The sequence below is a fragment of the Dermacentor variabilis genome, chromosome 11 (assembly GCF_050947875.1).
Source record: "Dermacentor variabilis isolate Ectoservices chromosome 11, ASM5094787v1, whole genome shotgun sequence".
In the NCBI taxonomy this organism is placed as follows: Eukaryota; Metazoa; Arthropoda; class Arachnida; order Ixodida; family Ixodidae; genus Dermacentor; species Dermacentor variabilis.
This window is the reverse complement of record NC_134578.1, coordinates 7,314,721-7,327,825: the sequence shown is the minus strand read 5'-3', so window position 1 is coordinate 7,327,825 and position 13,105 is coordinate 7,314,721. Positions and strand designations below refer to the sequence as shown.

The window sequence follows — 13,105 nt, the reverse complement described above, 5'->3', positions numbered from 1 at the left end:
ACCGCGTAAGCTGCCTGCAGCGCTACTTGATCGAGCACTGCCTCGGCTGGGTCTGCTGCATGGTGGCGCGCCAGGCAGTGCTCGGCATGATGCAACCGCACAAAGCTGCCACGTTCCCACCAGAAGCTCAGCGCACCGGATTCGTCGTGGAAGGCACCTGCGTATTGATGTCAAGCGATAGTCTGTAGACGTTTGCACTGAGGAACAAAGACAAGCACTTATTGAACTCAATAACCTGCAAATCCAGCACTGGCTGTTGAGCTTTTACTTTATGATGGGACCTGGTTTCAGGACAACTAGCAAGGTGAAGAGCTGTAGACGTGTGATATTATTAGATTTCTTAATCTCTTTTATCCTGACCGGAGGCTTCTATGGGCCAAGACTTTCATTATTTTGATGCTGAAATTGGCCCTTTCAGCATGCACTCACCTGTTTCCATTGTCAAAGTAGTGTTAAGGCAGTAAATGCTAGGTAGCCTGCATGCAGCTGCTGTTCTGGGTTGTTACACTACCAAAATTTCAACAGCCATTCGCCACAATATTGCAGGTGGCCATCTTGTTCCCCAATCTGGTTAGAAATAAGACAATCTTGTGAAGTGCATTAAGCTCTGTAGTGTATCTCCACTTGCGTGTAAGTAAAGGGTGTTCTTTATAGCATGAATTAATTTAATGTGTGTGCTGCTCTCGCATACACCATGTCTTTGGTGGCTGAGGCTAAATATTATGAAGAAAATTGAATTACATGTCTTAAACTGTTGTGGGCCACGTGGCCCTTCTAGCAAACCTATCACAGTTTTGTATTCCACATTGTTAAATTTATCAGAAAGTCTCGCCTCCCTAACTTAGCTGGTGGTGTTGGTATCCTTTAAACGGTTGTCACTACCCTAAAACAAGACTTGCATGTAGGCTCCCTAGTGAAAGCATTGAAGGTGCATTATGTCCTCTCTAAAAATGCCCATTTTTGACATTTTAAAACAAAAATTCCAACTTGCAACAAATGATGACATGTTTACCCGGTCCTAATGCATGCCAGTTTCCTAAATTTGGTTCTGAAATGATAAAGTTCACTGCGTTAAAATCAACATGCCATCGGAGCCTGTGTTATTGCCATTGTCATCACAAGGTGACGGCAGACCAAGTAAAGTTATTTTACATGCTAAGTTAGCAGCAACACAGTTGCGTCACATGAATCTGAGCTAGCATACATCTTTTTGCATTATAAAATTGGGTGTCTGTTAGATTTGGGCACACATTGTTTTCCACAATGAACTCGACAACAAGATCTGGGTGCATAAGAAAAGTAAACACTCCCTGATGAAGCAGTGGTGTGTTCCAACATTAATACGCCTCTTTATTTGACCAGGCAGATAATTGGATCAAGGTCTAAATAATGGAATCTCTGTAATACGCAGTCCTCTGCAGTGCTTCTAAAATTGTGAATTGTGTTGCACTGTGGTGTTTCTGATGTGACGTGGGAGTAGTCTGAATGCGTTAGCCAGCTGGTGCTGGTTCCTTGTGTGAATGTTGGAACACCCACAGCTGTGTTCTAGAGCTGGTTTGTGTGTACACAGTATACGAAGGGGTCCTGAAAGTGGTAAATGTGTTAAGCATACGGTTATGTACATCTGTACATGCGATAAGGAGTCGGAAGCTTGTGCTTGGAGCCAAGTGATGACATGACACTGCCAAACTGCTAGTAGAACTCTGTTCAGCAGAGTCTGTATGCTCTGCTGAATGGAATTCAGCAGGTAGTATGAATTAGAATGTGGTGGTCTGGGCCAGTTGGTTTTCCATGAAACTGTGTGGTGCAGTGCGAAGCGGGACAGGGAAAAAGAAAAAAAGAAACAAGGAAAAGCGCTTGTCCTCATTTTCTCCTGTGTCCCCTGTCCCGTTTCGCACTGCACCAGACAGTCTCGGGTAGTGAGAAGGTAACGCTCTGTACTAGACTGAATAGTCATGCCCGAAGTACAAAGGATAGATTTCAAGAGATGAAGTCCGCCCTCAGGAGTCGCAAAGGTTTTTTGGCAACTCTGGTTGTAATTATGATTTCTACTGAATCCCCAATTAAACGGGGGCAACAAATGGTCACCTAGCCTGCTTGAGCTTGTCACGCTTACCTATCTCTGCGTTCTCTCTTCATTAATACCTCTAACCCTGTGTATTATAGAGTTTTCGATGCCTGTAATGACCAAGCTGGATCTATGCTTTTTTCTGAGCCGTTTATGGTGCCCCAGTTGTCACATTATGGCTTCAAGACCCATTTAAGGCCCCTAGAATACTAGACCCCTAGACCACCAATGAAAGCCAATAGCAGCGCTGAATCATTCCAAGCAGGTGGTCTCGCCATGTTCTGCACAGCAGCAAGAATAGCTCTACCAAATGACACCCAATGAAAGATCCCAGCATGTGCGTATGGCATAAGTGAAGGGACACGTTAGGGCCAGCTCCGTTCTAGTGCTTCACATTGAGTGGTGCCTTGGCATATCTGGTGCATAGTGTGGCCAATCATTATTTTCATAAAGCTTCTCAGTGGCCTGCAAGACTAATTCGCAAGACAGATGAAATTGCCATTTAGACTTCCATACCCCGTGTTTTACAGCAAAGCTGTTATGGGGAGTTGCGCAGTGGTTTCTGTGTGGCAGTGAATGCCGACATACAGTGGCGTAGTTGGTACTAAATGTCAAAAGAAAACCCAGTAGTACAACCTTCGTCAGTCCCGCAAATTTGCCTTGAAAGGTAATCATCACTTTGTTTTATTGTTACTTTGCTTATACCCATGTATGAAGGAAATAAACTACAGGAGTGAGGATTATGTCACGCAGCCAGCCTTGACAAGCAGTCATTCCTTCCCCCCAAGCTGTGAAGATTTCTGCTTCGCCTTTTCTCTTTTAGAATGTTGGTGTAATATGCGAAGCTCAGAGCGAGCATCACAACTGGAAGGACTGTCACTGCAGTTGCCGTGACATAGCATGAAGGTTCACGAAGGCTAAGCTGTCTCATCAGAAGTAGGCCGGCAAATGGACTGAGTCATCATGTAAAGAAATGTTTCTAGGAGGTATTCGCTCAGAATGAAAGCTTTAGCACTGCTAGGGAAGTCATAGCGGCACTATGGTTCACAGTTCACCTACACTAAATAATGAGACATCAAAAAGAATTCAGGTTAAAAAAATGTGCAGGAACCATCGACGTCAATGTAAACAAATCGCCTAAGTGAGTGAGCGATAGTCCGGCCCCCCTCCTGCCCTTCTTCGGGACTTGGTTGCGCAAGAGCATGTGAACTTTCGCTCAGCGCCTTTGTATCACAAGTTCAACCGTTGAACACCACCGACTGCCGCCAACCACGAGAAGGGGTGAAAGAGTCAAAGAAGGCTATTCGCTCGCTTTCAAATGCATAGTTGCGAAGGGCTATAGCATGTCTGCATGGGCGACCAAGTATCTCGCTGCAGAGGGCAAGTATTTTCGAACAGCTCTAGAAGCCATTTGCATTATAATATTTGCTTTTATTATGTCAAATGCTCATATGCTACGACCTAAAGCCCATGGCACTGTGCAAATATGTGCATTACATATTACGTTCATGACAAAAAAAGAAAGAAAAAAGTTGCAGATAGCGGGACACGAGCGGAACATTGCCTTGTCCTGTCTGCACTTTAGTGTCCCACTTTCCTCGCTTTTTGGGCATGAAACGGCATAAAAAGCTTAAATTTGGACGCATTTGCCATATATACAATGTCTTGTTTATATATATTTTTGTTAAAGGAGATTTAAAAAAGAATGCCTCGAAAGTGCAAGTCAGCCTGCTCAGATGAGCTATTTCATGAGTTGCATGGCAAATCGTAATGTCCAGTTGGCTATAATTAAAAATGTTTACAAATAAACTTTCTAATTGTTCGCTTTGTTACGTGCTGAGAATGTGAAATTGAGCAGTTGTGAAGTCGTACACCACTTAGCAGAAATCGTAGCACCAATCTTGACAACGGCGTCTCTAAAACGGGGGGGAAATGTATTGGCGTTCCTGTTAACAGTTAGCATTTCGGACATATAACTGCCATGCCACTGCAAACTTAAGCACATTGGGGACGGATGGGGATGTGCTAGTCTGAAGATTTCTTGCTAGGCAGATATGACTTCACTAGATCAAGTTTCTTGTAGCTACATGGTCGTTAAAATTTGTCGAGCAAGTAATGCCCGCCTATTTATATGAGCCACCTGAAAAGATGGAATTCTGTTCTTGCAGCGAAGTGGAAACATCGTGCGGCAACACACTTGTGCATTTGCAAGCGCTCTTTGAGAATCCATGCGATCACTGCGTTGAAATGACATTGGCTGCTATCTGGGCTGCTGTCTTACAGACGGCGTAGAAAAAGAATTAATTCGCTTGTTTCAGTTAAAGAACGGCTTGACGGACTCCATTATTGTGACGACCACACACAGTGCCCGTGCACTGTATTTTGTGAAGATACGGCGTCTGTAAAGTGTTCAGTGGTTGCACTTTAACCATGACCAGTCATTTGGCAGTTAGCAGCTTCATCCCCTTGTTTTGAAGGTCCTTACAGCAATGTTCAGGCAGGCGCCCGAGCGGTGCTTTACTTGAGCGCTGCAACAGCACCTCCATAGAAAAGTTGATTGTTGGGCTAGTTGGTTATCCATAATGCGCCTTTTTTCATTTTCCCGTGCTGCCCTCCGCCGCACACCACTGAAAACGTTTTGGAGAGAGAGAGAATAAACATTTTTATTGGGTGAATGCAGCTTTGGAAAGGCGTCCTCATTCCAGAGCCCTGACCGTGTGACTCGAAAACGTTTTGGAAAAGTGCCGGGGCTTTCACCGGCTGAATTGTGTACTACTTGCGCCCATGTTGAGTGCACATCGGTTGTGCATTTCGTGGATAGTGAATAATCAATGGCTTCTCCTGGACAGTATCTCGTTCCCGGGAAGCCATGTAACACTAATTGACTACTGAGTGAGCAGACCTGAGTGTGTTGGTGTGCTAACACTGTGGCCGATAAAGGCATCCCGAGTTCCGTCTGCCGACGCGGCTGCCTTGGAGCTTGTTGACACTGATTTCTGCACTTGCGCCTTGCCTTTTGTACTATTGTTACACATTCTTTAGACATTTCGCATATTCAAGAAGTCTTCGAGCGCAGTCTTCTCTGTTGGATTTAACAAAGAGGTACATTTGTTCACATCTACAGCCACAGGTCTTTATTAGCGTCAAATGTTCCAGGAAAAGTACATCGGTGATATGAAACAATGTCAAAATGTAGGAAAACCTATATAACTGCGCCTATGATCCGCCTTGTTCTTCCTTGAGACAAGTCAATATGAGCGGCCGAGCTGCTTAAGCAACAGCAGCTGTGATCCAGATGCATATATTACTGGCTGTTAATTTATTGCTGATTCTCGCTTTTCGTTAACTTCATACTAACAGTTTGTGTGTGCCATAGAGCATTATTAGAGAAAACTGTGCTCGGCGCATAAGCGCTCATTTGTATGTGCCATGTTGCAGGGTTCGCGGAAAGGTGCGTACCGTTGCTCACACGCAGTTGGTATATAACTGAGATAGGCATTTGTTTGTGCTGCTGTTTACAGAAGGTACCGTCTCATTGCTTCCCGTTTGACGCAGAGGTAAACAGCGTTTCTCTAGAATTGAGAAACGTGTCGGCATACAAACATTTATGGACCCAGCCACCTACGCAGCGAATGCGACCGGCAGCCTATGGGAACAGTGACTTACAGGTGTTGGTACACCGCTGCGTCGCTGCTTGCCACTTATTGTGCACGCACCGTGCGAAGTTAAGAGTAGATGATTTCAAATCGCTGAGGCCAGAATTGAGCTATAAAAGTAGTTTCCTTCATCCTAACTGGTTACTTTTCATGAAGTTCAGGTCCGCCAGTAGCGGGTGCACCAACTCGACGGCTCTATGCCTAACCTTCACTGAACAGGATATGAACATTGGTTCAAAGTTCATGTGCACGGCTTGAGACAGTTAAAAGTTTGGGCATTTTAACGTAGTATGCATGTTCTGACTCATGACTTTTGAATTTAAACTTTATGGAGGAGGATTAAAGTTTACGAAGGAATTTCCTCAGCGATGCGTAATTCAGTTTCTTGACATTTCCTTGGTCTTCGAACAAAATCACGTTTGGTGGCAGTACTCCCCAAGATCTTCGAAGCCGTTGCTAAACTTTCAATCCAAGCATTCCAAAGTAGTAAAAAACGGAACTGCCATGTCGTGCCTTAAGTTTTCCCTCACCAGATCCTGCATGCACAAAATGAGCGCAAGTTTTAATGCGCAGGTCCGGCGCCTATTAGAAGCAGGTTATCCTAGTGTAGCAGTGGCCACTGTGGCTGATCGCCTAAAGAAGTCGGTGTCGAGGGGGATGGACGTGATTACAGAAAGTAGTAATAGCAAAAAAAGAGTAGTGGCTATTCCGTACATTCATTCAGTGTTGCACAGGCTTAAAAAAGTTGCAAGTAGATATAATGTTAATGTTTCTTTCACTGCTCCCAATAAGCTAGGTAAGATATGTGCTGCCGTACAGACGAAAAAGGAGCAGGTAAAAGGCAAGAAAAGAACAGATATTTGTCCAGTGAAGCACAATAAGAACAAAAGGTTTACTGACTGTCGTATGGGTGTGGTTTATAAAATTCCCCTTAGCTGTGGCCAGTTCTACGTAGGGCAAACAGGACGGTGTATCAATCAGAGGCTAATGGAACATAAAAGGTCGTTAACCAGTGGATCGCCGTCAAATCTTTCCCTACATTGCCAAGATTGTAACTGCATGCCAGAGTTAGATGAATGCGCGATATTGTACAGACATAAGAATGAAGATACGCATCTTATGGTAGAGGCATGGCATATCTGTAATGGTGGAAGTGCATGCGTGAGTCAGCCTTCGATTGCTTTACATAAGGAAGAGATTAAGTGCCTTAACAGTTATCTCTCACGTATACTGGCACATGTACCCAACTGACACATGGTGTTACCATTCCTGAGCTTGCGCAGTTGAGTTTTGTGTCTTCTTTTATCGCCTCAGTGCTCCCTTCAGTTGATAGTCGGCGTTCGTGTTGTCCACTTCTCTGCTCTTGTGTCCTGTCTGCACGCCTCACCTTTCTTTCTTTTATGCATTATGTTTTGACTTCATTCCGAGCACGATTAATTATATATACACACAAAGGAGCTGCGGCTATCCCATTGTCGGTTCAACGGTCGATCTTGCGGGCTTCAATCGAACAATCGTCGGCACACTGATTTTACCGGTGCCGTCGACAAGAAAGCCCGCTGCAGTACACCAGCTGGCACTCGTCGGTTACGTCATCATCAGCTTCGTATGATAAAATGGTCTCCGCGACACAGTGTGCTGAAATGTCGGCCAGTCATTAGCCTGAGCGTCTTGTTGGTCTCGTATCGACCAAGTGTTACCTCGCTTTAAACGATTATGTGAAGTCAAGCAAGCACTGTCACCACTAGCAAGTTGGGGCCGATGCTGCATGAAGACTTGTTAGCAACGCGGTGTATTTAAGTGTCACCCAATCGTAACACAGGTGTTTTTTGTTAAATTTGCTAGTCATCAAAGGCGGAAACTATATGTGGCTCATGGTGCAGTACAAACCACTCAGTCGTCCGGAAAAAACCCTGGTCGCTTTCTGTTTGAAAGTGAAGTTGGAGTTTTAGTACGCCATGCACGTTGTTGGCACCGCACCAACGTCGAGTTACCAGAGGAGTTTCAACGCTGTACACGGCACGAGTGTTTGCAGCAGCGCGCATTCGAGCGCTTTGTTGTTGTTATTTTTTTTCTTCCAAGATTGGGCCACATGGCCGCGCGCTACCCTTCCAAAACGTTTTGCGACTAATCCACTAGGGCAGGGCGCATGCACCGTTGTACCGTGAAAAAAGGCGTTGAACTAGTTTGAACTAGTAACATAGCGCAATAAAAACCAGAGACAAGAAAGGTGCACAAAGTCAAGTGCTTGTCTTTGTCCACCTTTCTTGTCTCTAGTTTTTATTGCGCTAAGTTACAAGCATCTCCATGGCTGGCAGCCAAGCTGTGAGGAGTGCGCAGTGTTTCCTCACACTGACCCCAGAGTGTAGCCCCTAACAACAACTATGGGGCCACTAAAGAGGAATATTAAATTACACTTCTGCAATTGCAGAAAACGCCACTGTCACTGTGTGGAGAGGCATGGTAAGCCAGGAAATGTGCGAAAAAACAAGACAGGTGGCTACACTGCCCCACGATTCCCACCCCAGCTCACCATGAAGACGTGGATTTTGACAGCATCTGCTATGGAGTTTAGTTAAATGAGAACTTTTCGTGTGCCAAAACGAATGAGGAAATATTTGAAATTGGTGACGTTGCATTGAGCTGTAACGATACGGAAGCTTCCGCGCGAAATTAAGAAAGGGAACTTTGGCCTTCATTTTTTCCAAATTAACCTTCTACTTAAGTGGAGCTTCGAAAGAATAATTTGCCAGTCTGTGCTGATCTATCGTAGCTGTTTTCCTCGCAATGTTGCTGATCACACTTTTAATGTACGTATTGGTAGGTACAATGAGTGCGGCCAGCATAACTTTCACCAGTAAAGGATGAGGGACACCGCTGCCCGTGGTGGAAGGGGCCCCAAGACTGCACGGTGGTACCGGCATATGAAAAAAATTGTTTTTTGAATACCATGCAGTTGTCAGAACAGCAATTCGCTATCTAATGTATCGTATGTCGGCGCCGCAGTGCAGTTTTGGCATCCCTCGTCTACGGGCACCGTGTTGCAGCTTCAATCACGCAAGCACGAGTGCTGACTACATTCTATGCAGGTGCAAATGCGGGGCCCAAAAACCTGAATTATCCACACCAAAAATGTTGTTTGGTGGATCCAGAGCATGATGCACAGCTAGGGCTTACCGCGGTACAGAACGGCCTGCGCAAGTTGGCGGGCCAGTTGGAAACCGAAGCGTGCGATGTCCAAAGGCCTGCAAGCATAAGACTGCGTTAGCCCTTGGCCTGTTGCCACGGAAGGGGTGTCGGCTCACTCACAGGGCATTGCCGGGCGGAGAGAAGATGGGTTCACGGAGCACTCCCACGGGCACCACTGCATGTAGCCAAAGAAGACGCACAATGTCTAATTTTTGGCAAGAAGCGTTGCTGCTACGAATTAACCTACCCAGCTCGTTGGAGTCGGCAAAGTAGTGCACGGCCGGCTCCATGTATGGTACATCCCACCTGCGGGTGGTACACTCGATTGGTCATGCTGTGCAGTTTCAGAACACAGGTAGCGTATAATCTTAGACTTGGCGGCCGTGCAGCATAGTTCATGTTTTGCACTTATTCATTTCACATGTAAATAGGCATGCTATCTGGCACTTCACCGGATGAAGATGTTGAGGCAGTTGATTTTAGCTAGAGCCAGTGACCTTGTCTACAGTGCTCATCGACTGAAACGCTATACTCAGACTGCATGGTCCCTGTTGCTTTTATTGTTGTAGCCATTACAAACAGCAGGCATGTTCGCGCCATTGCCGCCGCCGTGCTGTCCCGGGTATGACGGCGCATGTGCGATCCGTGCCTACTGGAGGTCGCGCGATCTGCTGCGGCTGCGTGAGTTGTTACAGCCCTGATGCGCGACGTCTTCCCACGGTGTTCACGAGATGTGCTCAGTTTCGGAGCGGCGGCACAGTGAAATGGTAAAGGGAGCCGCAACATGGAACGTTCTCTTTGGGAAACGCGCGCACGCCCCCCGCTGCCGGCACTCACCAGCCTTGTGACTGCGGATTCTCGCGGTCATCGAATGAACCTTGTATTTGCCGCTGGACACTACACGTATTAGCGAATGTTTACTGAAGTTTATCTTGCCAATAAAACTGCGAGCCTTCGCGTAATATTAATGCCTTGTCCCCCTCACCATTGCTTCGCTCTTCGGGTGAGATTGCAATTTCTTAAGGGGTCAGTTTTTTTTTTAGCTCGTTCTTCAGTTTCGCGCCGTCCGCATAGAGGAAAGTTTGGTTCCCTGCAACGCCACTAGGTGGTGTTGCCTTCCGTGCATCAAGGGTGGCGTAACCCTGAGGTTTCGTCGCAGCGTGGGCATTTGCCGCAGTGTCGCATAAACCAGATGGTGTTTAACGTCACGGCGTGTTTATGTTTTGACGAGACCGCCATTGGTTTACCCGGCTGGCTGCTGTGCGCCCCGCTGCGCCAGTGTTTACAAAGCCGGATTGCATTCTAGCTACGAAGAGGAGTGTACTATACTCGCGGACAACTTTCTGTGGCAATGAAAGGGAAGCTACGGGGGCGAAGCGCGCACAAGTGAGAGCGCTTCTGAAAAGAGTCCCGTGTTTTCATTCACATTAGTTTAAGCTGGAAAGAGAAAACAAACACCTTATTAGCAACGGTTAAATAAGATACAACACACCATTGAACGTAAAAGTTTACTTATTTTGCGGCTTTTCCCTTCCGCGTCTGGGAAAACGCAAAATCGTCGCTCGTGAAGCTGTATCAATTTGGCGTCTGTTCCGAGCACGACCTGAGGAGGTCGTGGTGCCGAGGTTCCATGCAACCGAAAGGGGGGAGGGGGGGACACTGCCAAACGCTGGCGGACTACTTGGCACCGCAACACATGTGCGGCAGCCACGTGCCTGTAGCAGCCTTCATTGCCACAGAAAGTTGTTCGCGAGTATAGTTTACCAGAGTGCTATAAGACATACTTTACACTGAAATGTCATAGATAAAGCAGAACCATGGCCGCTGGCAGGACCTTGAGACGCCCAAGCTATTCGGCGAGATCAGGAGCGAGAACGCGTAGCCCGCATCACGCGCTTAAACATTCGCGTTACGCACTCATAACTGTCGTATGAATAATTTTTTAATGCGAAAGCTTCAAATGGCCAATTGAACGAAAAAAAAGCATCGCGTCTGCCTGTCCAGCAGCGAAACGGCACCTAAACTTCCATTGGCTGCGGCGCCACGTCACGAGCGCCGCTCGACGGAGCAGGGCGGGCGTAAGGGTAAACCACGTAGTGCGCCAGGTGTTGCGTGAGGAGAGAGGGCATCGCCGCGACGCCACGTCAACCTCGCTTTCGGAAGCCTGTGTCATCCGCGTGTTCCTTGTCCGCGCAAGCTCTCGCCTGTGTTCTAACTGCGCCTTGGTAAGGACAAATCAAGGCGCGCTCTCTTGTCCGCAAGGAGGTCATCATAACGCGAAGGACCGCTCAGCGGCGTTCAATAATGCTTTTGCATGCGCAACTCATAAGAAGTGCTCAGGGGTTCTCGGTACTTTTATTGCCAAAGCAATGCTACGCCAGGTCTAACCGCTCGTCGCGTATGCCGTGGGCCGGCCCCAGAGCCGGCACTGCGCTTTGCAGGTTGTGTGACGTCAGCTCACTCCGTTGCTATGACGACGCGTGACGTCAGCTTGCTCCCCGCCGCAGCTAGAAGGGAGCCGCTCCTCGCCTTGCGCTCGCTCCGTGGCGGCTTCACTGGGATATATAGCGGTGCGCTTACGCGTTGATTGATCAGTTTCGCTATGGAAGTTACCGACGAAGTCTATCTGAATCTAGTTGCTCTACTGCTTCGGAACAGTTAAATTCTAAGGCGAAAGCTAAGCAAACTAGGAAGAATGAGAGAAAGAGGTTGCAACGTGCCCAGGAAACAGACGAACAACGAGAAGAACGATTGCGAAAACGACGAGAAGCGAAGCAGCTAAGCGAGCCGCTTTAGAAAGCGAGTCTGGTCGTGCAAGACTGAACGAAACTATGAGACGACGACTGCTTTCGCAATTCAGCCAAGTTTAACCAGAGCTAAACCACAGCTATTTTTTTTTTCTTTTCGTCTAATATCGCGCGAGTTTATTCAACAGGCTTCGAGCATGCAGACTACATATAAAATCTAACTGCAAGTGCGTTTGTGATGACTTACAGCGGAGGCAACCCTTTGCCGGCGAGCGCCTTCCAGCGCTTGAGCATGACCGCGGAGCGGGCGCGGAACCAATCGAGCAGCACGGGGTTGTCGCCGCCGACGTCGGGAACCTGGCGGTAGATCTGCTCGAGCACCATCTTGTCTTCGACGAAAGGAGGGTACAGCAGGTGGGCCTGCAGCGCGTTCAGCTTCTGCACGGCCCTCTGGCTCACCGACTCGGCGATCCACATATAGTCTACCAGCTGGCGCTTCAGCTGGTCCGTGGCCGCTGCTAGGACGTCGCGCGCAGCCGTGCGACCCTGTGAAGATAAGACAGAAAGGGTCAACCAAGTGTCGCCGCTAAATGACAGGGTTGACGTGCACGGTGGTTCAAATGATTCGATGATGAAATGTTGATTATATCTATCTATTCCGTCCAGTGGCGTAGCTAGGTCGTCTGGCACCCGGGGCCCGTAGGTCTTCAAGTGGGCAATGCAGTAGCAGCAGCTCCAGCATGTTGCCTAAGCTCTTCTTGTTTGCACAGCTCCTGGATTTCTTCGTTGGTCGTGCCGTTCGTCTCCGGGGCATGGCACGCCCTGCACCGGTCGAACACGTGGTGATTACCGGCAATTAGACATGGCTCAGCCCTATCGTCCAGGCGTATGATCGGCATGCATTTCCTGCCCACGTTCTTCTTTCTCTGGCGATTTTGCGCACTCCCGTGGGTGCTTCTAGCGTGGCAACTCCGACAGGTGACGCCATAGGATCGGTGACGTCAAGCTTCATCAGTATAAAAGCTCCGTCGTTCCAGCGCCCCGGCAGTGGGCTATGCAGCAGCAGCAGCAGCGCTTCAGCACGTTGCCTAAACGCTTCTTCTTGTTTGCACAGGTACGTTACTTGGACAAATCGTACTGTATTCGATCCGATAATCAATTCCTGCTGCTACTGTGTTGACCACACAGTTAGTTGCGTAGTAGATTCATGTGCAATTTTTCTCATGTCATCAATTACCTTAGTCGTCTTATCCTGAGCGGTGACGTTAAGTTCAACCCCCAGGAGACAGGCGTCTAAAAACTGGAAAACCTGACGAAACCCAAGGAAGCGTTCTTAACGCCCTTGAGGGCCAAGCTGGCAGTGTCCAGTTGCGATAAGCCTTCTCTTGTCAAGGTTCTTTCCGATTTAGTTGCTTGTCAGAAAAATATGTCGCAGGACATATCTG

The 13,105-nt window shown here is 47.6% G+C and overlaps 2 protein-coding genes across 2 annotated transcripts in view; one reads left to right on the top strand and one right to left on the bottom strand.

The window, feature by feature from the left end:
* The window catches only part of LOC142564395 (neprilysin-1-like), a 34,438-nt gene that overhangs the window by 838 nt on the left and 20,495 nt on the right, over positions 1 to 13,105 (bottom strand). The window contains exons 8-12 of the mRNA XM_075675391.1: positions 11,908 to 12,206; positions 9,161 to 9,219; positions 9,034 to 9,088; positions 8,902 to 8,969; positions 3 to 157 (exon numbers count right to left, since the gene is read on the bottom strand). Of these exons, the coding sequence (XP_075531506.1) occupies positions 3 to 157; positions 8,902 to 8,969; positions 9,034 to 9,088; positions 9,161 to 9,219; positions 11,908 to 12,206 (636 nt within the window). The remainder of the gene's footprint in view (positions 1 to 2; positions 158 to 8,901; positions 8,970 to 9,033; positions 9,089 to 9,160; positions 9,220 to 11,907; positions 12,207 to 13,105) is intronic.
* The window catches only part of LOC142564393 (uncharacterized), a 32,279-nt gene continuing 31,207 nt past the window's right edge, over positions 12,034 to 13,105 (top strand). The window contains exon 1 of the mRNA XM_075675388.1: positions 12,034 to 12,774. The gene's annotated coding sequence lies outside the window, so the exon portion shown is untranslated. The remainder of the gene's footprint in view (positions 12,775 to 13,105) is intronic.